Genomic DNA, 23,746 nt, shown 5'->3' with positions numbered 1-23,746 from the left:
TATTTTATTTACAAAAAAAGTTCTTAGGTTCAAAAAAACATTCAGTGAACCGAAAAAGTGAGGTCGGTAATATAGGTATTTAGCTGTGTCACATGTCCTTAAGTGAATAATTTTTCAATGAAGCCGCGTTACCGACTGAGTATTCACAGCTGTTGATCTGAGTTATGCACCTAGGAAGCACGGGACTAGGCATGTCATCAGATGCCATCATAACTTGGTGCGCGTGGTTGAATCCACGGGAGGGGGGGGGGAGAATTCCATGAGGGGGGAGAGCCGCCATCATACAATGTACTATTTGATTATGCGCACGAGTATTTTTCCCGACAAACTGTGCATGAAAATATAAACATGTGGGCGCTGTCATGTTTGTCGCGGGACATCAAAAGGTGGCGGACCTCGCCCCTCATTGCATCACCCCCGCAATGGCATGCCAAGTCCTTTGTTTCCATGGACATAGGAAACACGGGACTAGGCATGCCATCCTAACTTGGGCGAACGGGGTTGAATCCACGGGAGGGGGGAGAATTCCATGAGTAGGGAGAGCCGCCATCTTACGATGTGCCATTTGATTATGCGCACGAGCATTTTTGCCGAAAAACTGTGCATGAAAATATAAACATGTGGGCGCTGCCATGTTTGTCGCGGCACATCAAAAGGTGGCGAACCTCCCCCCTCATTGCATCACCTTCGCAATGGCATGCCTAGTCCCTTGTTTCCTATGTCCATAATCTGAGTTGATCTATCTAACAAGTTGCAACTTTTTCACAAAAGAAAGGTGGCGGCGCTAGGGGCTTTTTCCAACTCCAAACTTTTCCGTCGCTTCGTCTGCTACAAGGCAGTCACGGATAACTTAAAAGTACCGCTTTTCCTTTAAAAATAATTACTCCAAGGGACCCAACCGATGTTTGCTCATATATTTTCTTCCTTCTCCCAAAATTTCGATATACTTACTTATTTAGTTTAAGGGCATGTGATACTTAGAAAATTGTCGATTTTACCAGTTTTAGGCTCCCCGGCTTTTTTTCTAGAATAATAAATATTTTGTCTTAAAATTTTGAGAGATGATAGCGAACATGCTAACGGACGTCCCCACACACTTTTTTTGTAGATTAATTCAAAAAAGTTTTAATTTAGCAAAATGTGATTAATTTGCATAGCGCTTAGGAAATAGTATCGATTTTTTCAGTGTTAGATTCCCCCGGCTTTTTTCCTAGGATAACAAATATTTTGCCTTCAAAATCTGGGAAATGATAGCGAACATGCTAACGGACGTCCCCACACACTTTTTTTGTTTTTTTATCAAAAAATTTTTGATATTGCTAAAAACGTGCGTGTATATTTCGAGGTTATGTGTATTACAATTCACCCGAGCGTAACTTCCAAACTACACAATATTTTCGGCCAAAAACTTTGGACTTACAAATAAACATAGTAACTAATCTCCCGGAACTAACCTTATTTGCAGGAAATCAAAAAAGTTTATTTCATAAATAATTTCCAGGCTATCGAAAAGGCAGAGATGAAAAACGACGTAACCTCGAAATAATGCACATGCATACAATTTTTATTTAGCAGTTTTAGCACAATAAATTTTTTTGTTATTATCCCTCAAAAAGGAGTCCGGGGACGTCCGTTATGATATTTTATAGCATCTCCGAATTCAGTTTTTAAAAATTTTCATTTTTGTGAAAAAAAAGCCGGGGAAACTGTAAGTATCACATGCCCTTAAGAAAAAATAGGCGGACAAAATTAACATTACAAGGTCAAATTTTGATTGCGTCACAGGCTACCATTATTGCTTAGCCCTCGACATGCAGACATCTTGTAAGGTGACGTCAGATTCATAACATAATGGTAACAAGCGGCTTATTTAAAAGTGGAAGTTTAATTTAATTTATTTCTTAGTGAATTCAACATTTAATAATAGTTAGCATAGGGTGAAAATATATCATGAAAATCGCACTTTTCACTTAAACCAATAATTTTCCCCGCCCTTAATATAATTTAACTTAAATTGCGTTAGTTAAAAACAGGGTTGCTAAAAATAACAATTTCGAAATACCCAACTTTTCCCTCAACAATTTAACATTTTTCCTGACCGTTATAAGTTTTTCTTTCAAGTTAATTTTTCCACCGAAGAAACTAATGTTCAACCAAAAAAAATAAAGAAATAAAAAACAAAGATAAATTTTCAACCAAAAAGTTTAATTTTCTAGCGAAAACGATTAATTTTAAAGAAAATACATGAATTTTCAAGTAAATAACTAAACCTTTAACCAAAGAAATGAATTTTGGGCTAAAATAAAAAATCTTGAAAAAAAACTTTCAATGAAATAATTAAAGTTTTAACCAAAGAAATGAATTTTCAAATATAATGATGATACTGCAATAAAAAAAAATTAGTTTGAACCAAAAGTTATATTTTCGGTAAAAAAATTCAACAAAATACTTGTATTTTTAACTAAAACAGATACATTTTTAACCAAAAATGGAATAGTTAAAAAAGTAATTTTCAGCCAATTAAAATCGAATTTTCAACCAAATTAGTTAAATTTGTAACAAAAAAAAAAAAAGATTTTGTATTAAAATAATGAATCGGCAACAAAAAAATTAATTTCTAACAAAACAGTTACGCTTGTAACGAAAGAAATTGATTTTGTAGAAAATACTTGAATTTACAACTAATAAAATAATTTGTCAACCAAAAATGGAATCATTAAATTGTTAGTTGAAGAAATAATTTTAAATCAATTAAAAATAAATTTTCAACAAATTAGTTAAATTTTCAATGAAAAAAAAGCTTTTGAATTGAAATGAAATAGACGTATTTTCGAAAAAATACATGCATTCTCGCCCAAAAAAAGGTAAATAAATTTTCAGTAAAAAATGGAATAGTTATATGAGGTAAAAAATATATTCAATTTTTGAATAAAATTGTAATAGTTAAATTTGGTTTAAAAAAATTTTTGAATCAATTAGAAACCATTTTTCAACAAAATAATTAAAATTTAAACCAAAAAATACCTTTTTATTAAAAATGATGAATCATCAACCAAAAAAGTAATTTTGGACAAAATAAAAATCCTTGATCAAAAAAGATTAGTTTTCAACTAAGCAGTTGCATTTTTAACCGCAGAGGATTAAATTTCTACAACAGATGAATTTTCAAACGAAAGAGCTGAATTTTAAACTCGGAAAGAAAGAAAAAGAATTTGATCTAAAATCTGTAGTTTTCGTGCCAAAGTTGAATTTTCGACCAAAAAGATTGATTTATTTTTTTATTTTTAACAAAATTGTAGAATTTTGAAAAATTAAGCACAGCCTGTACACTAGGTTCATTATTTTTAATACTTTTTAGAACTTTCAATTTTTTCAGGCAATTTGATGTTTTCTTTTCTTTTAAAATATTATTTAAACTGTAGAAATGTTCATTTTTTGAAATTGAAAAGTAACAATGAGACTGCACCCTCCGAAATTTTGAACAGAATGTAGCTCCGCACAATAAGAAATTTGTGAATTTTCGTTGCTGGGCATGAAAAATCAGAATATAGCTAATTAGATTTTTAGATTAGTGAAAATTCATAAAAAGTACAATATTTCGAATGGAATTAAAAAATTAATTGAACTCGTGTAATTTATAAATAACAGCTTTTGAAATTGATTAATTTAACATTGAAAATTTTTAATCAAAAGCCATAAAAATGGTAAAAAATGCAGACTAAAATAAAAAAATAAAAGTATTTCATTAGAAAGGAGTTCAAATTCAACAATTTTATTTTAAGTTGAAGAATTTCGTAATTTAATGATTTCGGAAATAGAACAATTTCAAAATGTTCAAAATTAAATAATTTTATTATGGATTAGAGTTTTGATAATTAGTTGATTCAAAATTGAAAGGAATTAAAATTGTATTATCTCTAATTAAAATCTCTAAAATTTGAAAATTTGAAATAGAAAACTAAACTGAATGTTTCAAAGTTTCTGAAAATCTAGAGTTTTAAAATAGTCGTCCCGAAAAATTGATGGAGTTGGAAAAGCGGATAGACTAGTCGTTCCAAAATTCGAGAGGACTAGCCAAGTATATGAAGAATATTTGACTAGTCATCCCAAATTTCGGGACACTTCAAATTTTAAATTGTTATTACATAAAAACATTATCATTTAATACTCTTAATTGATTAGACACGTTTTTCTAAGACCGAAAGATAAATTCACCTTCATTTCCGCCGTTCAAAAAGTAAAAATTTGTCATTACAAGCCTTCAAAATTTGAATATTGTAAAAAAAAACGTTAAAAATGAAGTTATTTTAAATAAGAAGAATTGTTCAATGCTATTTTTCACGAATAATACAAAAGTACGCGTCCTATCAAGTAGTGATTCTTAACGAAATTGTAGATCTTTTTTGAGATAAGAATTTTTGTTAATTTATCTTTCTTCGTATCCTACATACTTTGACCAAACATGGAATTTTTTATTTTTTATTATTATTTGTGCAATCAAAATTTGAATTTTCGATTTTCCATGAAAATTCAAACTTTTGTTGTAATAATCTTGTAGGACTTGCAAAAATCAATGTTTTTCTTCTTTCGACTTTTTTTTCATATCGTGTTTTGTTTGGGTAAAAATTTTGATTTTTAGTCGATATTAAAAATTTTGAAAATGCTATAACTCTGAGAATTTTCTGTTTATCGAAAGAAGTCCTTTGGATAAATTGTTTGTCCTTTTTAATACAATAATTATCCGTACATAGAATTTTCAAATTCAGAAAAAAGTGGTCTCAAAAATGTTAAAAATGGACTCACTTTTTGCATTTTTATCAAAAATGGCTGGTTAACGAACTCGTCATTTCTTTTAGTACCTAAAAAAAGTGTGCCAAAGTTGGATCGAAACGTGGAGATCCATTGAAAAACTGTGGTGTCAAATTTCGGACAATTCTAATACTTTCTCGATCATAAATGATGAGAATGTAAGAAAAAATACAGAACAAGGTTGCTATGATTCCCATTTTTAAAATTGCACAATTGTAATCAATTTCAATGCAAAATGATTTTTTTTAATGATAAATTATTACATTTTTAATACCTAGTTTTCAGATCTTCTACTTTTTAAAGATTGCATTTAACAAAACATTGCCTTCATTTTTCACTATTTCGAATTTATTCTAGAGGCAATTAATTTGTGTACGTTTAAAACTCAAACCAAACGCAAAATATTTAAAATATTGAAATATTTAATAGTGAAATTGTCCTAAAATTTTTAATATTTTAATTTGAAACTAAAACACTAAAATTCGAAATCTCCAAAAATTAAAAAATTTCAATCTAAATATTTTCAAATTTGAGATTTTGAAGCAAAAAAAACAACTTTAAAAGCCTCGAAAAGTGAATTTTTTGGAATTGCGCATTCAAAACTATAATTTTAAATAATTTAATCAATAAGTGAAATGTGTAAAAAATAAAATATATCAGTAAATCCAAATTACTAACACTATATTGTTTTCTGAAAAATATTTTATTCGGCCAAGTACAAAATATAGTGTTTAAAGTCTACGTTTCGACACTTTATAAATGTTAGAATTATTATAGATTAATAAATTAGGAGTCTACTGTCGTGATTACTTACTACAGTAATAGTATTTTTACTTCTAATCAGACTATATATATAATTTGGACAAATTTATCAAATAAATTTTAAACCTTTACTCTTATGAATGTTTCTAAAAAAAAAAAAACATCTATGTGAATAAGAACAATTTTTCTACCAAAGAGCCATGAAAAATAATAAACGTGTAATTAATTTTGTATAAATTTACATTTTGCAGCTATTATCTGCAGCTATTCTAAACTTAAATTATATATTGTCTTAAACTTTTCAAGGAAATAAATAAACAAATAATTTCTTACTTTGGTTTATCGTAATTAATTGTAATTTTTGTATCAAGCATTACTCATTTAAAAAAATTGAAAGGCCTTTTTCGAAATAGGTTTGAGTCGAATTCTTTCGAAAATAAATTTACGTCTGTAGGAATTTAATCTCTAATTAGAAATTGAAAATATCCCGAGATATAAATAAAAAGGATTCTAATGCAAAAGTTAAGTACAGAATTGATTATCCAATTGAAAAATGAAAAGAACTGTAACCCAGAAAATCATCTATACATGACAATAAATAACTGTACCGACGTCACACAATTGCAAACATTTGTTAAGCCCAAATTAAATGACTGCGACGTTTATTCTGAAAGAATGATTTATTGCACATATCTGGCTTCAGAGATCAAACAGTTAATAAAATATCCATATAGTATTTTCGCTTAAGTGATGAATCATCGTGACGTATTATCATTAATGCTTTCTAGCCTTTCAATCTTTTTAATGTTCACTGAGATTAGATAATTTTACTTTTTCCACAGGCACTCTAAGTTCGTCCTCCATAAATACCTTTTTCATATAAAAAAAATATACAAAGTGCTGCTTTTTAGTGCTAGGCTCCGAAAACGTATTTATATACAAATAGAGCTCAAACAGAAAGAGAACAAGCTCGCTCTTTCTGTAGACGAATTAGGTTTAGCTTAAATGCCACTATGTACAATTCTTTTCAGGCTTCCATTTTCGAACAGTCACCTGAAAATGAAAAGACACTGCGTGAATGACAAAGTTGCGAATCTCAAACTTTCAATTTTTCAAAAAACTAAATACTTTTTCACACAACATTTAGAAGAGTTTGGATCTATATAGCAGAGAAGAGAAGAAACGAAAAATTAATATTGCGATAGCTAGGCAGTTCTAATTAATTAATAGATGAGATTTCCAATTAAAATTCAGTATTCACAATCAGAGACATAACGATCAGACTTTAGTGAACTTCAGCCTACTTCTGAAAATTGTGAGGAAAATTTTATACTGATAGTGCAGAGCAATCTGAATGTGTGATTGTTAAGAATTATTAGCACTCTTTTACCGATAGTGTTGACAGTAATCTAAATTGCTGCGGATGTTGAAACTGTATTGGGTTTACCATGCAAGAGTAATGACGTCCGTTAAGTTCTGTAATCCACTAATTCCCTATTTACAAGCCTTCTGAACCTTTGAGTTCGATAGAACGTCGAAATATCCAAACGTTCTTCTGCAATAAAAAAAAAATGTTACTCGACTTTGAATTTCCTTCAAGATGCCTTTTCTCATATCTATTAACGACCATTTTTCTAGCGACCCGAAGACTCGAGGCCCATTAAAGAAAAAAAAAGTAATTAGGATAGGTATATACGACAGACGAATAGCGAGTTTAAAACTGGAAAAATATTTATTTGTCACTTTAACAGTAGGAATATTAAAATACAATTTCTGTATCTGCCTCTCGCGTTCGACATCGTTGATTTATATACAACCATTGCTTCTAATTCGATTAGAAAAATCTTGAAACGTAAAAGTCACTTGCTAACTTTCAGAGACAGAAAGGTCTGTTTTTAAAATAAAATAAATTCATAAATAATCATAATAATGATAATTAATCAACAAAAAAGTGCAAGTGGAACAAACGCCATAAAACTGAGATTCGATTGTCATGAACTTTTGTCTAGTAATTCTCCGCATTTAATGAGTAGAGCATTATGTATTTATGTAATTTACATCACCGGATAAACGTGGGAAAGCAAAAACAGTCTTTAGATTAATACTGAATGTAAAATATATAGTTATGGCAAACGGGGGGTAAAAAATGCAGAGAAAAATACGACACACCTTGCGTGTTCCTACGAGAAAATATAAATAACAAATGGTCAAAACTCTCGCATCTGAATGTAGAAATTAGAGCAAGCGCTGGTATGGAATATGTTAGTCATGGGAAAAACAGAGGACTTGATGGGGCGAAGAGATTTACGTTTCGAAGGAAGCGGACTAAATAGCCTACCCCTCTGATTGTTTGGCTGGGATAATGCTAGAGCAGGGTCTCTTGATTCGGATGGAAAACTGTCTTCTAGCTTCGATTCGTTGAGCTCGGAAAAGGACTTGCCTCTTTCTGCTTTCTGCTGTATTGATTTCAACACAGGCAGGATCGCACCGAGCAAAGGTCGTCGGGAAGGTTCTCCAGCCCAACATTGTTCCATCAGTCGCCAGCATTCGTCGTCAAAATGAGACAGTCGTTCTGGCCGAATGCCTGGCAAGTAAAATTAAATTCTTAATAAGCGGCCTTCCTTAACCCTCAAACGGCACACTCCAACCCAGCACACGTAAACGGTACACTGGTGCGAATTGGTTTGTTTGCAATATTAATATTAATTATTTAATATATTGAAAATATAATAAAAAACTAGTATATATCACACATATTTAACATAGATATTTAATATATGTGAGGATAAAAACTTCGGGTGCGAATTCGCACCAGTGTACTGTTTGAGCGTTAAAATTACGCAATGGATTATAGGCCCTCTCTGTTACCCCCCTCCCCCGACCAGTTTAACAAACCATAAAAAAATATGTATACCCCCACCATTTGTGTACGCAATTATTAGTTTCCAGAAATGTTTTGCTAATTATTGCTGGTCACATTAAGCAGGGTGTCCGAGAACTTGATTTTCAAAATTACCCGATTTTTCCTGGACTAATTTTTTATTTTCTTTGATCATTAATGTTCAGAAACCTGCATGTTAATCTTGTAATAATATTTATTAATTTATTTTAAACATGAAAATTTCTTTTCTACTATAAAAGATGGTTTTTGACCTAATAATTATGTTTTAAACAGAATATTTGAATTTGCAACCAGAAAAGATAAATTCCCAACAAAAAAGGCGTCGTTTATATTTAAAAATATATAAAATTTATACGAAAAAAAAAATTTTAAACCACAAGATGAATTTTCTCAACAAACTTTCAATTTTCAAACGAAAAACGTGATTTCAGCAAAAAATTAATTGTCTGCAAAACTGATGCAAAAAAAGGCTTTTCGACTAAACAGTTAATTTTTCAACCAAGGAAGTTTAACTTTTACCCTAACAGTTCAATTTTCCATTTAAAAAATTGATTTTCACTAAAATAGTTAAACTTTCAAACAAAGAGATGAATTTTCTAATAAAAAATAAATCTTAAAAAAAATTATTTCTTAACAAAATGATTCAACCAAATATTTCGACCAAAATAGTTGAATATTCAAGCAAAGAAGAAGAATTTTCAACAAAAAGTTGCATTTTCATGAAAAAAATTTAATTTCTACTACAACAGTTGAATTTTTAAATCAAAAAGATAAATTTTCAAACAAATAATTCAATCGAAAAGTTGCTTTTTTATTTCAGAAAGAAGAAATTTCTTCTAGAACAGATGAAGTAAAAAAACTTTACGCAAAATAAGAGTTTTAAACAATGAAAATTCTACTTAAACAGGTGAGTTTTTAAATCAAAAAGACAAATACTACAAAAAAAAGATAAATTGTCATCCAAAAAGATTTCAATTGACTTTTCAACACCAAAATCCGAATTTTAAATGAAAAGTAAATTCTATTAGAAACAGTTGAATTAAAAAAAAGTTGCATTTACATACAAGAAAAATAAAATATTTCCATTAAGAAAGATGAACTTTTAAATCAAAGACAAATTTTCAGAAAAAATAATTTTCATCAACAAAAAAACTTCCCGTTTATTTCCTAGTAAGTAAACATTTTTCACTGTTAATGAAAGTAAGAAATTCGAACTTTAGAAACATTAAAAATTTAGCGATTACATTTTTTTATAAACTGAACTTTTCTAAAATTAGAAATTAAATTATTTTTATTTCAAAATCTTGAAAAATCTACATGTCGCTTTAAATTTTTTTAAATTATTTTTTTGAAATTGTTTCAGAACATTTAAACTTTTAAAAAATTTTTTTTGAATTTTTCCTACATTCTTTACTAAATTTGAAAAAAATTCTTCAAAATTAATAATATTTCTTTAAAATCTTCCAGATTCATTTTTGATAAATTTGAAAATCTTTTTAAATATTCTCTTAATATTAATTTTTCAAAATAAGAAAATCAATTTTGATTTTGCTAGAAATCTTAAACAAATGTTTTTTATTCTTTTGAAGCCTTTCACAATTCTTACAAAGCTTCTAATTAGTGACTTTAAATGAACAGTATCAAATTCAGACTGAAACAATAAATGAAATTTAATAAATTTGAATGTAATAATTAATAATAATTATTAAAATATTAGAAAATAGTTCATAAGGTTTCAATCAGGTATTCACATTTGTTTAACTGCAAAAACTTTCCAATTGACACGGTTTAATTTTTACGTTAAAATCTGGAAATTCTTAAATTTTGAACTGATTCCGAATCGTCTTGTAAAATAAATTTGATTATTATTATTCACTTGCAAATCCTTAATATACAATTCAATTTAAAAATATTATCATTTATATTCGCAGCTGATCAACCAAAAATATTTCGGATCCTGAATTGTCGATTTGAAACGCTTCTAACTTTTAATTGTAAACTGAATACTATCATAGTTGAAAAAGATAAAAATTCAACTGATTATTTGAAAAAAAAAACTGTTGAAATCAAACTTGGAAAGAATTTTTTTTGTCTAAAAATTTGTAAAATTTTTAGTAAAAAAATAAATAATATAATCATTAAATCGTAGATAATTTAAGTACGGTCCCTAAGTATTTCTTTTGAAAAAAAAACTTATTTTTCTAATGTGTCTTTTTGTCGTGAAATGTACAATTTCCAATAAAACTATTAAATTATTTCAGAAATACATAATACACAGTCAAGGGTCCATAAATATCTTGTAAAATCACCTGTCAACAAAATGTACCCAACCATCCAACATGTTATAACCCCTTATCAATTATTGTCACAGTTAATCCTCCACAAACAAAACTACTACACAATAAATCTTATCTCCCCCTTATATTTACCTTTTCTCACACTGCTCCACAACTGCTCCTTGTTATGAAACTGCTCAAAAGCATAAGGAATTCTGACATGTCCAGCACAGATATACCAGAACAAGATTCCAAACGCATAAACATCCACGCTGCTATCATAATGCCCGGAGAGCAATTCTGGAGCCATGTGAACCGGAGTCCCAACCACACTTCCAGACATCATAGCCTCTGTGATGCAAAATCCGAGGTCCGTGAGCTTGGCTCGATTGTCCATGTCAAGAAGGACATTCTTCAACTTTATGTCCCGATGCACCAGTCCTTGAGAATGCAAGAACCTAATTCCCTCGAGGACATCAATCGCAATCTGTATCCTCTCCAACCAGGAAAGTCCAGCTCGGATTCCACAATAGAGGTCCCTGGTCATGCGATCAGTGATCAGCAGGACAGCAGCTCCATATCCACACCCACCACCATAGGAATGATCTATCACCGATCCTCTCAATTTGACTATTCTCTTGTGATCCGGAATTGACCTCGTATAATAGAACTCCATCGCCAAATCGTTCCAGTGCTTTTCATCCGGCGGAACGACTGATTTCACAGCACAAGGTCCAGGCGCACCACCCCAACCATCACAAGCAAAAACAACTCCATACTGTCCTCTGCCAATTTCCTTTCCCTGATGCGGGATCCCATATCGCACCATATCGCACATCGAAGTCGACTCCAGAGCGAGTTTAGCTAACCTTGGTGCATGGTATTTTCGAATGGCGACCCTCTGCTCTTCCGTTCTTTCCAACTTGCCCGAATAATGATTCTCCAGAGACTTGAGAGCCGTTTGAAAAGTGTCATGGGAGGATTTAACCTTGTCTCTGAACTGTGTAGAAATCGATCTCGCGAGTCTCGCAGCAGAGAGCGAATTCAGAATATCAATTGTCACCTTCCTCCTCCAGAATGCATCGAGCGTTGGAGTTGGCGACCAGAGTAAAGGCATCGTCTTGAAAAGTTGTCGCAGCCTCTCCAAAAATGAATGTATAAGCGACGGCGAGGAGTTGTGTAATTCTACGTTGTAGGCTGCAGAGAGAATTTGTTGAAGGGCGTCGCTCGCCGACAAACTGGAGTCATGTTCGCAGCTCTTTTCAAGACTAAGGAGGCACCTTTCGAGTGTACCGAAGAAGGTCTCCCGAAGGCAATTGATGGAATTCACGAGTTCTTTGGCCACTCTTTCTCCGAGGCGACTCAGGACGATTCGTTGAACCTCGATGGTCGCTTCTCTGACAGTCGCGGACCATTCCCTCCTTTCAGTGTCGCTAAAAGGAGCACTTTGGTACTGGAAAGTCTCGACAGAAGCTTCAGAGACCTCGTCCTTCATCTCCTGAATAATGCCCTGGATCATTTCTGTCAATTCCTCCTGTTTATCACTCACAACCTTCATGAGACTCGCGTAAAGTTCAGTCTCCTTCTGCTGGGCATAGAGAATTCTCCTCGGAGTTATTTGAATTTCTCGAGCCATGTCAAAGGCAATCAGAATGAATTTACGAAGACTCGTGGTGTGGACTTCATTTATATAATTGCAGGTGTTGACCAGATAGCTTTGGAGACTGCCTCGAATAAAAAAGAGGATTCGTTCTGTCTTTTTGCATGAGGCTACTAAGCTGCTGGTATTGGCATATTCGCCTCCCACTAACCAGGTCGCTCGATCAACTTCAGCTGATTCCTGAAGCCTCAGGAAGCCAAGACTCGTGAGTTGCTCAAGCCAGGTGAGACCTAGAGAACTTATTTGATCAACATGAGTGCCACTTTCGTCTTTTTGATGACCGGACGAATCATTCGATTCTACATGAAGTCGGTGTTGCTCTGATTCAGTCAATTCAGCGTCTAAACTGTCCAGGGTGATGCGACCAAGTGAAGAAACGAATAACACAGAATTGTAGGGATATGTCTCCTTTAACTCCCGAAGTTCCTGGATGTTCTGCTCAGTGAGAGGCTCTTCTCCAAGGGCGTAGAGGAAAATGGGCAAGATACTGAGAGTCCCTTTAGCTAGAATTTTAACAGCTCCAACGTCGGGGACAACAAAGATTTGCACCCCATCTTTTAAGTTTGGTTGATCGAGTTTCACTTCAAGGACAGTTGGGCAGCTTGGGTCTTGACAACCAGATTCGGTCAAGTCTTCAACGGAAAGAGTGCTCCAGGGTTTCTCGTTGGCCTGAAAATTTTCGACTACTTCATATTCTAGGCCAAGGGTTAAGCTGACGTGATTCGTCTGACCGTGGGCTAATTTTATCCATCGCCACGATCCAGTAGCTAGAGGTAGAACGTCGGTACCGACAAGGCAATTTACTAGAGCGGCTTTCGCTTTAGAATTTTGGCCAAAAACCACAATTGCCGGCGAGTTTTCAAGGATGTGGGTTATTTTGTTGAGGGTCCATGCAGGCAGCAACTCCCCAATGATGTTTTCTGGAAAGTGAGGTTAATCCCAATATAAATATCTGCTGCTTGTTTGCATTTTTGTTTACATATTTACAGGATGTCCAGCGATTCCTAGGAATAAAATTCAAGGTCTTTTCCAGGTCTCCTTTTTTACATCAAATAATCAAATAACCGTTTGCTATAAACGGCAAAGACGAAACATTTCATTTTTATATTGACCAACAATTTCTAAATCTCTTTTTCAAGTCCTTGAAATCCTTGAAATTTTTAAAACCTTTGTGAAATCTTTATAAAATGATGTAAAATCTTTAAAATCTTAGACAATTTCTTGAATCCTTTCGAAATTATTTAAAACCTTTATGATGTTCTTAAATATTTTAGCTTTTAAAAAATTTGTGTAATTCTTGAAATCCTTTGAAATTCCTATAAATTCTTTGAAATATTTGTGAAATGTATCCTAAATTTTTTGTATTTATTTGAAATTAGTGGAATATTTGCAATTTTCTAGAAAATCATTTGAAATCCTTATGGATTCTTCGAAATATTTGTGAAATCTTTTGTACTCGTTTGAAATCATTGAAATATTTGAAATCTTTTGAAATATTCTAAAAATTTTGAAATTGTTTACAAGCTTTGAAATCTTTGAAATCTGATTTGCTATACCTTTTTAGGAATTTCTTAAATCTTTTAAATCTCCTGATAGTTTTAAAATCTTTGTCAAATTTTTGAAATGTCTAATGTTAAATAAATGTTAAATCTATTAAATGTTAAATCTCTTAAATGTTAAATCTATGTTAAATCCCTGAATCTTTTTTAAATCTTTAAAATCCGTTGTAACCTTTTAAAATCTCGAGAATACTCAAAAACCGAGTGATCAAACCCTCGAAAATTGCTTTAAAAGAAAAACAAAAATTCAAATTCGTGTTTCTCGTGAGAAATTCAAGGGGATTTCCAGGTTTCAAGATCACTGGATACCCTGATTTAATTAATTAACGCTTAAAACAGTTATATTTCACTGTTATGAAGTAGTTAGAAAGCAATCCAAACGATGAAGAAATATAAAAAAAGAACAATGCTTTTTTACTTACTCGTGGAAAAAATCTATTAATTAAAAGACCAGAATATCGAGGTCTGATTAGACATAAAAAAATCAATTCTTCCTTTAGACAGAACTTTTAAAATAACTAAAAATAGCGTGCAGAAGATTTGCTAACCAATTTTGTACTATCAATCTTGATTTGTGCATACCTAAACAAATTTTAATTTAAATATTGAATACCTTAAGAAAAAAATTGAAACATTTAAAACATTAGAATTCTTCTACATTTAACTTATTTAAACTTAAAATTAAATCATTATTAATTCATCAATTTATCGAAACATTTTATCAGACTTTTTTTAAACTTTTTCCTTGTCTGATAACAGTTTAGTTTGTTTCCTTTATATATCAGGTTAAAAAATGGACATATTATTATTTATTCGTAAAAATTATAGCTTGGAAGCAGACTGGGACTCACCAACCAAAAGAATAAAAAAAGTCTCGCAGACCGGCGTTCTGTCCAATTTGTTTGTAAGAGTTGAAAAATTAAAAGAATTATAGAAATTTAAAAGGATTGCAACAGATTTCAAGGAAATGCGTAGAGTTTGCAATCGTTTTATTTATTTTAAGGAATATTCGAAGCTCTTAAACGTTTTAAGGAATTTAAAAGATTTTACGGCAGTCCATTCAATGATATTTTAGAAATTAGAGCAAAATGTATTGGATACAAAGAATCATCAAGTTTATAAGGATTTTAAAATATTTAATAGAATTCAAAAGGGTTTAGGTTATTTTTAACACTGAAAAAGATTCCTAAGGATTTCAGAGGATTTCCAAAAATCACAAATATTGTAAAGAATTTTTAAGGTGTTGTATCCGATTTTGAAGGATTTCAGTAATTAAGCTATAATATATCTTAGGATATATCAAGGAATATCATCAGATTTAGTGGATTTCTAAGAGCGCACTCACAAGAATTGAGGAATTTCAAAAATTTGAAAAGATTTCTAAACATTTTGAATCAATTTCAAGAATTTTAAAGGATTTTACAGATTTTAGGGTATTGCAAAAGATTCCAAGGAATTTTCAAGAGTTTCAAAAAATCTGAATGTATTTGAAAAGATTTCAAAGGGCTTGAAATATTTTATGGAATTTCCAAGGATTCCAAGGAATTTTAAAGAGATTAAAAAAATGTTAAGGAGTTCCCTAGGTGCCTAATGATTTTAAGGAATGCAAAATAATTGTATGCAGCTTTAAAGAATTTAGGAAGATTTGATCAGATTTTATAGAATCGTAACCTTTTCTGATATTTTAAGTGATTCTAGAGGATTTTAAAAAGATTTTAACGGATTTAAGATTTCCGAGGATTTCAATTAATGCATTTAAATCAATTTTCCAGGATTTCAGGAAATATCGTCAGATTTCATGGAATTTCACGGATTTTGCAAGAAATTTTATTGGATTTCAACGCATTTTAAAGAAGATTTAATGTGATTTTATATTATTTCAAGGCATATCAACAAGCATTTTATAAGATTGAAGAACTTTTAACAGGATTTCCAAGATTCAAAAGATTTTTAACTTTTGTTTTAATTTTAAGGACTGCATTATTAAAATTGATAACAAAATAATAATAAATCATTTTTACATGGTGAAATTGAAAGACTTTAAACCTCTAAAAATGATTGTTCAAATTTAATGCCCGTACAAATTTAATAACTAAAAAAAACATTAAGGACTATAGAGTTTAAATCAGGTATAAAAAACTAACATAAAAAACTTAACATTAAAAAATTAGTAATCTTCCTGATTAACCATTTAAAAAATGAAGAAAATTCATAACAAATATGTCTGAATTTCAAGTTTTGAACGTAGAACCTTAGTTTCAAAGCTTCAAAAATTAAACTATTTTAGAATTGCACATTTAAAACTGTAATTTTAAATTGAAATTTTATAGACGATAAGAATTATTCAGAGGTTTCATATCATGTAGCATGAAATGAAATTCAAAATGATTATATAGATTTTATTGATTAAAAATGAGATTTCTGTAAAAATTAAACAATTCCGGACTTCGTATAAAATTTAAGTATTTTTAACCCTTAAAAGGCATACTGGGTGTCGAACACCCCGCGACTTATTTTTGCTTTAACAAAACGTACCAAATTCAAGAAAATGGAACACATGGCGCCAGATTAACAAATGACATGAAAACCTATTTTTCTGTGTCATTTTCACATAATTTTGATTTTTATCATTTGTATAAGCAGTTTAAGATGCATAAAATCGTTTGATCATGCAAAGTACGGTGTTTCATTTTTCATTGAATTGAAACTTTTATTTTTTAGAATAAATACCTTCTTTGAAACGAACACTATAAGACTAATTTTATTTTTGAAGCGCCGTATCTCGGAAGTATTCGAGTACAATTTTAAGTAAAAATATTTAAAACTTAAAAAGTTATGAGTTTTAGAGTGAAAGAAGTCATTTTTTAATTTTATTTTCAAAGAGAATTTTTTTAACTACTTTAAATTTAAACAACTGTTATGAAACCTTTTTCTCCTTCAACTAGATAGATTAAACGTCATTAATTTATTTTCTTGTAAAAAACTATCGAATACCGACAGCACATCACACGTTTGAATATCCTTGGGTACCTGGCACCCAGTATGCTTTTTATGCAATTTTACGGAAGTGTGCCCTTTAAGGGTTAAGTTAGGATCGTGTAATCTGATTTTGATGATCTAGTGGATTCGCGAATATAAGATATATTTTTTTATCTGTAACTTTTTCTGGGAGTTTCGGGTGCCAAACTACAACTTTTGGAACCCATCTGATTTTTCGAAAAAAATGCTCTCCACCCTAACCTGCAGTATTTCTACAGTTATCAATTAATCATTGAATATGATTCTACCTTTTCTCTCAATACATGATAAAAGTAGTAAAATAAGAGCATTTTTGATCTGCAATTGAAAAAGTGGACGAGTGACACATGCGATATTTACAGAAAGTAAAGAAGGTTTTGTTATTTTGCGTCACAAATGAATGCAGCTCTCGTGATAAATTCTTTTATTATTGTTTTGTTGCTCAAAGTCTCCCGAGCTTGTGAATAAACTGAGGGAAATAAGTTTAAAAAGTAGAATATTTCCCTTCATTCATATTAAAAGTGCACTCATGAGAAATTTAAAATTGCGATAAACATTAAATACTCAAAGTACAAATTAGCATATTTGAATGATTATTGAAATAATTATATATGAATGAGTTTAATAAAATATTGGTAGACTTATTTAGACGAAGTTACCTAAATTCGAGAGAAAGAATTAAGACTTTCAGATAAGAAGCTAGGAGAAAAGTTGAAGAGAGATAAAGTAATAACTGGTATGAACCACTGATAATAGCATTTAATTACATTGTACTTTTAAATTTAGATAGTTGTATGATGAGAAGCAATTTTTAATAAAAATTGTATTTCGCGCAATTGGTAGGAATAAGAAATGCACCATCATTATCTTATTTTTAAACAATTTGTGAAAATATAAAACCTTTTACATATAGAGATTATAAAGAGAATGATTTAGTGTGAAATATTAATGATACCTCCAGGAAAAATATTTTCTACGCAGATGACTTCAAGGACTCGTTGAGTTTCCCTGAGAATGTGACGAAGCTGATTCCTATTTCTTTGGTACCTCCTAAATTCCTGCGGTAATTTGTTCACCATCGTAGCGATAAAATCTTCGAAGCCAAGTGCCTTTCATAACCTGGAGTGAAAAAAAAAGATTTAAAAATAAGTTATAAAATTTTTTATTCGTTTTTTATTTCTTGTCACGCAGAAAATGTTTGCAGTTATGGGCCATCCATAAACTACGTTTAAATTTCCAAGCAAAAAAGCTGAATTTTAATTCCTATATGATGAATTTTTAACAGCATAGTATATTTTTCGGCCAATAATTATGAATTTAACAAAAAAGTTAAATTTTACAAAAATAATTTGATATTCAAAACAACATTTAGTTGAATTTCTGACCAAATAGTTGACTTTTCGACATACAAAGATGCATTTTCAATGAAATGGTCAAATTTGCAAACAAACCAAATTAAATGAATGAATAATGAGTTTTTAACAAAACAGTAAAGTTTTGAAGCTAAGAAGTCGAAAACAAACAAGAATAAATTTCTACTTAAAATCAGGACTTTTTAACATAATATACTAATTTTTTATCAAACACTTTAATTTTAAACCAAAAAGTTGAATTTTTAACAAGCAAGATTAATTTTCTACCCAAAAAGGCGACTTTTCAAATAAATATATGAATTTCTACGAAACTTATACCATACAATTGACTTATATAATAGACAGGCTAAAGCTTCAACGAAAAATGGAAGTTAAAAAAGATGAATTTTTGACCAAGAAGATAAATGTTCTACCAAAAAATATGAAATTCCAACTTATTCAATGTTTTGAACAAAAAGAAATGAATTTTTAAAGAAGTTTTTAAATTTTCAACCAACAAGCTGAATTTTTCATCAAGAAGAATAATTCTGTACAAAAAAAATACAAATTTTGAACAAAATATATGAATTTGCAACAGAATTATTTAATATATGATTTTTTCACCGAAAAGTTTATATTTCCACCAAAGACTTTAACTTTCTACCAAATTGTTGAATTTTAAAGCCAAGAAGATAAATTTTCTACATGACAGTAGATTTTTTAATATAAAAGTTAATTAAAAAAGAAATAGTTCCATTTTCAATTATATTTATTAATCCTTAATAAAAGGAAAGTCATTTGTTTACAGAGTGGTTCAAATTTAAGTAAAATAATCGAATTTTCAACTAAAAACTATGAATTCTCGACGAAGCAGGTAACAGTTTATATTTGCACCAAATAATTGTATTTTTAAACAAAAAAGGATATATTTTCAAAAAATAGAATAATTCTGTACAAAAAAATACGAATTTTGAACAAAATATATGAATTTGCAACAAAATTATTTAATTTGAAAGCCAAAAATAGAAAATATTTACAAAAAAGTTTGATTCGCAACATAAAAATATGATTCTTTCATCAAAAAGTTTATATTTCCATTAAAGAGTTTAACTTTCTACCAAATTGTTGAATTTTAAAGCCAAGAAGACAAATTGTCTAGAAGACAGTAGATTTTTTAATATAAAAGTTCATTTAAAAAAAGTTCAATTTTCAATTATATTTATGAATCCTTAATAAAAGGAAAATAATTTGTTTACAAAGTAGTTGAAATTTAAGTAAAATAATCGAATTTTCAACAAACCAAATTTCATTCTAAGCAGAGCACGTAACAGTTGATATTTCCACCAAATAATTGTATTTTAAAACAAAAAAGGATACATTTTCAACCAAGAAGATTAAATTTCTACAAAGAAAGACGATTTTACAACAAAATATATAAATTTTAAACCAAAAAATTAAACTTTCAACGAAAGAAGGTAAATTTTTAATGAAATAGTTCAATTTTAACTGAAAAATATCAGTGGAATAAATATAAATAGTGAACTTTTGTAATTAAATTCCATCAAAAGTTTTTATTTCATAACAAATTAATAAAAATGTTTTATTTTTTATGTTTTATGTATTTATATCAGGATATTTTCTATTTTTATTTATTCAATTTAAATTTATTCCTCCTTAATGGTAATGAAATTTTTTGTTGACAATGGCTAAAGTTCAGTTTTTATATTTATGCCACGATCCTGATAGCACGAAATGTTCCTGGAACGTCCCTAGAACGTGCGTGGAACGTTCCAAAGGTCCCCAATAAGATATTTGATTATTTTATGGTCATTATGTATTCAACTCTGATAACGATAAAGAGGGTGTGCTGATAATTTTGATATCAAAAAATAGTCAAAATGTGATATGAAGATAAAAAGAAAAAAATGCAATGTAATTACTTGATGTAATTTTTATTCCCTATAATGTAAAAAGGAGCCAGCATACTTGGAAACATATGAAATAGAATATAAAAATTATTTATATTTTTTACCAGTAAAATCATTGTTATTATTATGAATTGTGATAACCTAAAAATGTAGCTCAAAAACGCAGCAAAAAGTATTAAAAACTACGAAAATGAGCTGAATTTGTACCTGCCAGATTTGTTAAGCGACACCAAGACGTCAAAAGAACTAGAATTTAGAAAGCCGCTTATCTATAATGAGCGAAATTTGATAACGTTATCATCAAATGTAACTGATTTGCAACTATTCCTTGTATAAAAGCACATGGAGCGATAGAAGAGCGTATAGATATTTTTTTATCGGCTAATTCATGTAAATTATCAATAATATCTTAATATTCCACATATAATAGAGGTGACACTCAACTAACACTGAACTTGAATTGAATCTGATTGTAATAATGATATCGTATAATGCAGCTCAAGAAGTTATTTCTTTTTGACAGATGCGCAGCTGGCGAAATTCTTTATCGAGATTTATTACTTACCGTTTAGTAAATCCTTTAGGCGACGTGCTTGTGTTTGCCGAGAATCATGTAGTTGGACTTTTACCTTTTTGACAGAAAAAAGGGCGCGAATTGAAAATATGTACAATAATAATTCGCAGGCATGTGACAACCTGATGTTGACGATGTCAAGAATGAAAACAATGCACTGACACTGCAGCGCAACTCGACGGGAAGCTGTCCACAAGAAAACTGAACGCACAATTTCAATTTCTTGAAGACACTTGGAGATCACTGGAGATCAAGGATCAAGACTGAGAATGGAGTTTGTGAACCACCCGGGGGAGAAAATATATCTGGAAATGGGAGATTAATCGTTCTCGAGATATATGCTCTTGTCGCATGTAAAATATTGCTTTTAGACACATTTGACAAACGTAATATTAACTTGTTTGCGAATAGTAATTATAGATTATTGCAATTGTAAATAAACCCTATCGCAATGATAAGAGAGGGATAAATGCTTGTTTTTGCGATAATTATGGTTGACTTTTGAGTCATTAATCATTTGGAGCTTGCACGAATAGCATAATAGTGTCATTTTTAGGTTAGGATCCGATCCTTTTTTCACATTTTAATTTTCTGATCAAATCAATAAAACAGACGAAAAACGTACATATTATGGTATGGTATGTACAGAGAAGGATACATATAAACCACTTTTATACTTGTTGTGTACCTATATGTTATGAAAGACAATAAAACTTCTTTATGCAATGGAAGATATGTTTATACGTACATTCTAAAGTCGTTTCTCCTTCTAGAACAATCTAAGAGACAAGTCAATATGATAATAACGTTTGTTTTAGATCAATACAGCGCGAGAATAAATGCATTTAATAAATAATTCCTTTTCATTATAGTATTTTTTACTTTTCTTAGGTTTTAGACATTTTGCACAATTTGGATTTGAATTTCGCGCCAGAGTGATCGATCGGTAGTTGTCGATCTCCTATCGATTAAATTGGCGTAATTTTTCAAAAACCACAGTAGGGTTGTTATTTTTAATAATGCAATTAAATATTATCAAACCATGTAAATGGAATAGTTTAAAAATTTGTAGAATAATCTAAATACAGCAACTATCTTTTCGAAAATTTGGAAAAGGGAAGTTTCAAATACTGGCAAATTTTTATTTGCAAAAAAAAAGATAATTTTTTAGTTCAAAAAAATTCTTATTTGGGACAGAAAAATGTTTTAAATCTTTTGAATTCTACCATGGAACATAGATATTTTTTGCGAATTCTCTATTTATAAATCAGAATTTAAATTATCTTGAAAAATTTTCTGTTCCGCGTGAAAATTTGCTTATTCCATGACAAAAATATTATTTTGATTGACATTTGTTTATAATTAATCTATTTATTTCCCATTCAAACTCAGATTTATTTTTTTTAGAAAATTCTATATACAAAAGCCAGTTATTCTTTTTCAAAATTTAGAAGACGAAACTTTCAAATCGTAACGAATTTTAACTAGAAACTGATTATTTAACTTCTCTCTTTCTAAATTAGAATAAAAATTCTTTTCAAAACTTGCCGTTTCAATATTTGCAATGGAATTAAAAGGAATTAATGTTATATAATTTGTATATAAAAGCCTTAAAAATGTAATCATTTGAAATTTTTTAAATCAAAAACTTTAGAAATTGAAAATTTATTAAAAATATGGCTATTACATTAGGAGAGTTAAAATGATATTATTTCTAATACTAAGCATTCAAAGTGTAAAAATTTTATTTTGGGTTGAAGAATATCGAAATCGACTGATTTCGGATTAAAATTTCGAAAAAAGGAACATTTCTAAACCTTCAAAAAAGAATAATTTTATTGCAGATTAGAGTTTTGAAAAATGATTCATTCAAAATTCAAGCGAATTGAAATTGTATTATGTGTATCTAATTAAAAGCGTTTAAAATTGCAAACTTTTGTATTTCAATTATTTTCAACTTTATTCGAAGTGATTAAAATTTGACAAATTGAAATTTAAAACTCAATTGTATCTATCAAAGTCAAAATATTATGAAATTTTAAATTATTATTACATCAAAAGAAATAGAATTTAATACTCAAATTAATTAGATCCATTTTTCTAAGATCAAAAAATAAATTCAACTTAATTTTCACAGTTCAAAACGGAACAATAATTTTTTTAGAAAATTCCATATAACAAAGTCGCAACTACATTCATTTCAAAAATTTGGAAATTTTAAATTGTGACGAATTCTGACTTAGAACAGGAGTTTTTTTAAACTTCTTTTCTTCTAAATTAGACGTAAAACAAATTATAAATCTTTGAGGAAACTCCCTGTCCGCACGCAAAAATTATAATTCTTTACGAAATTTCCTCTTCAAAAGTGAAAATTATAATACATTACGGAAATTCCCTGTCTCAATGGTCAAAATGATATATATCCTTACTGAAATTCCATGTCACAACTCAGAATATCTTTTAGACAATTCCCTGACTCAAAGGCGATATTATAATTCTTTCCTGAAAACGCCCGTCTTTTGGGCAAATTATTTGGAAAAATTAAATATTCTATTTGAGAATTATGTTTTTTTTTTGCTAATGAAAGTAATTTTAATTATGTATACTGCATACCCACTAATACATATTTACAGAATATATAGAAATGAATAAAATCATTACATTTTAAAAACAGCCAGTCCAGGGAAATCTATTGTTTGAGTGGGTTGTAACGTAAAGGTCAGAAGAAAAAAGATTTTTTTTTATTTATATTCTCAACTCCCGTTATAAGAATTATTTCAGGTAAAAATTGTAGAGGGAATCAGGGAATCCAAACGTAAAAAGCCGACCTATAGCAACTAATGCGATGAAAGGCCCGCCTCATGCTGCTGGTCACGCTTGACTGAGCACCGTTTCTATCTCGGTCC

At 29.8% G+C, this 23,746-nt stretch overlaps 1 protein-coding gene across 7 annotated transcripts; it reads right to left on the bottom strand.

The window, feature by feature from the left end:
• Positions 1-6,232: 6,232 nt before the first annotated feature.
• LOC117174299 (dual serine/threonine and tyrosine protein kinase-like) lies at positions 6,233-21,478 on the bottom strand. 7 transcript variants are annotated; one of them, XR_004467289.1, is made up of 6 exons: positions 20,832-21,478; positions 17,942-18,105; positions 10,903-13,329; positions 8,012-8,155; positions 6,962-7,126; positions 6,233-6,624 (listed from the first exon to the last, which is right to left on the bottom strand). XR_004467289.1 is itself a non-coding variant. In XM_033363273.1 (6 exons), exons 2-5 carry the CDS (start codon positions 18,063-18,065, stop codon positions 7,041-7,043), a joined length of 2,781 nt encoding a protein of 926 aa, XP_033219164.1. In that variant the 5' UTR covers positions 18,066-18,105; positions 20,832-21,478; the 3' UTR covers positions 6,233-6,624; positions 7,019-7,040. The 7 variants fall into 7 exon arrangements, 5 of the variants coding, with proteins under 5 accessions (XP_033219164.1, XP_033219162.1, XP_033219163.1 ...); XR_004467288.1 differs by having other exon boundaries at positions 7,910-8,155; positions 20,832-21,476; XM_033363273.1 differs by having other exon boundaries at positions 7,019-7,126.
• Between the last annotated feature and the right edge of the window lie 2,268 nt (positions 21,479-23,746).

The sequence above is a fragment of the Belonocnema kinseyi genome, chromosome 6 (genome assembly GCF_010883055.1).
Source record: "Belonocnema kinseyi isolate 2016_QV_RU_SX_M_011 chromosome 6, B_treatae_v1, whole genome shotgun sequence".
NCBI lineage: Eukaryota > Metazoa > Arthropoda > Insecta > Hymenoptera > Cynipidae > Belonocnema > Belonocnema kinseyi.
Note: the sequence above shows the minus strand (reverse complement) of the source record. Positions and strands in the feature narration are given on the sequence as shown.

Coding starts and splice junctions, on each gene's coding strand:
- LOC117174299 (XM_033363269.1), bottom strand. CDS start 18,065: ATGGTGAACAAATTACCGCAGGAATTTAGGAGGTACCAAAGAAATAGG. Junction 13,330..17,941: donor AGAAAATATTTTTCCTGGAG/GTATCATTAATA, acceptor CTCACTTTCCAG/AAAACATCATTGGGGAGTTG. Junction 8,156..10,902: donor GTGGAGCAGTGTGAGAAAAG/GTAAATATAAGG, acceptor TTTACTTGCCAG/GCATTCGGCCAGAACGACTG.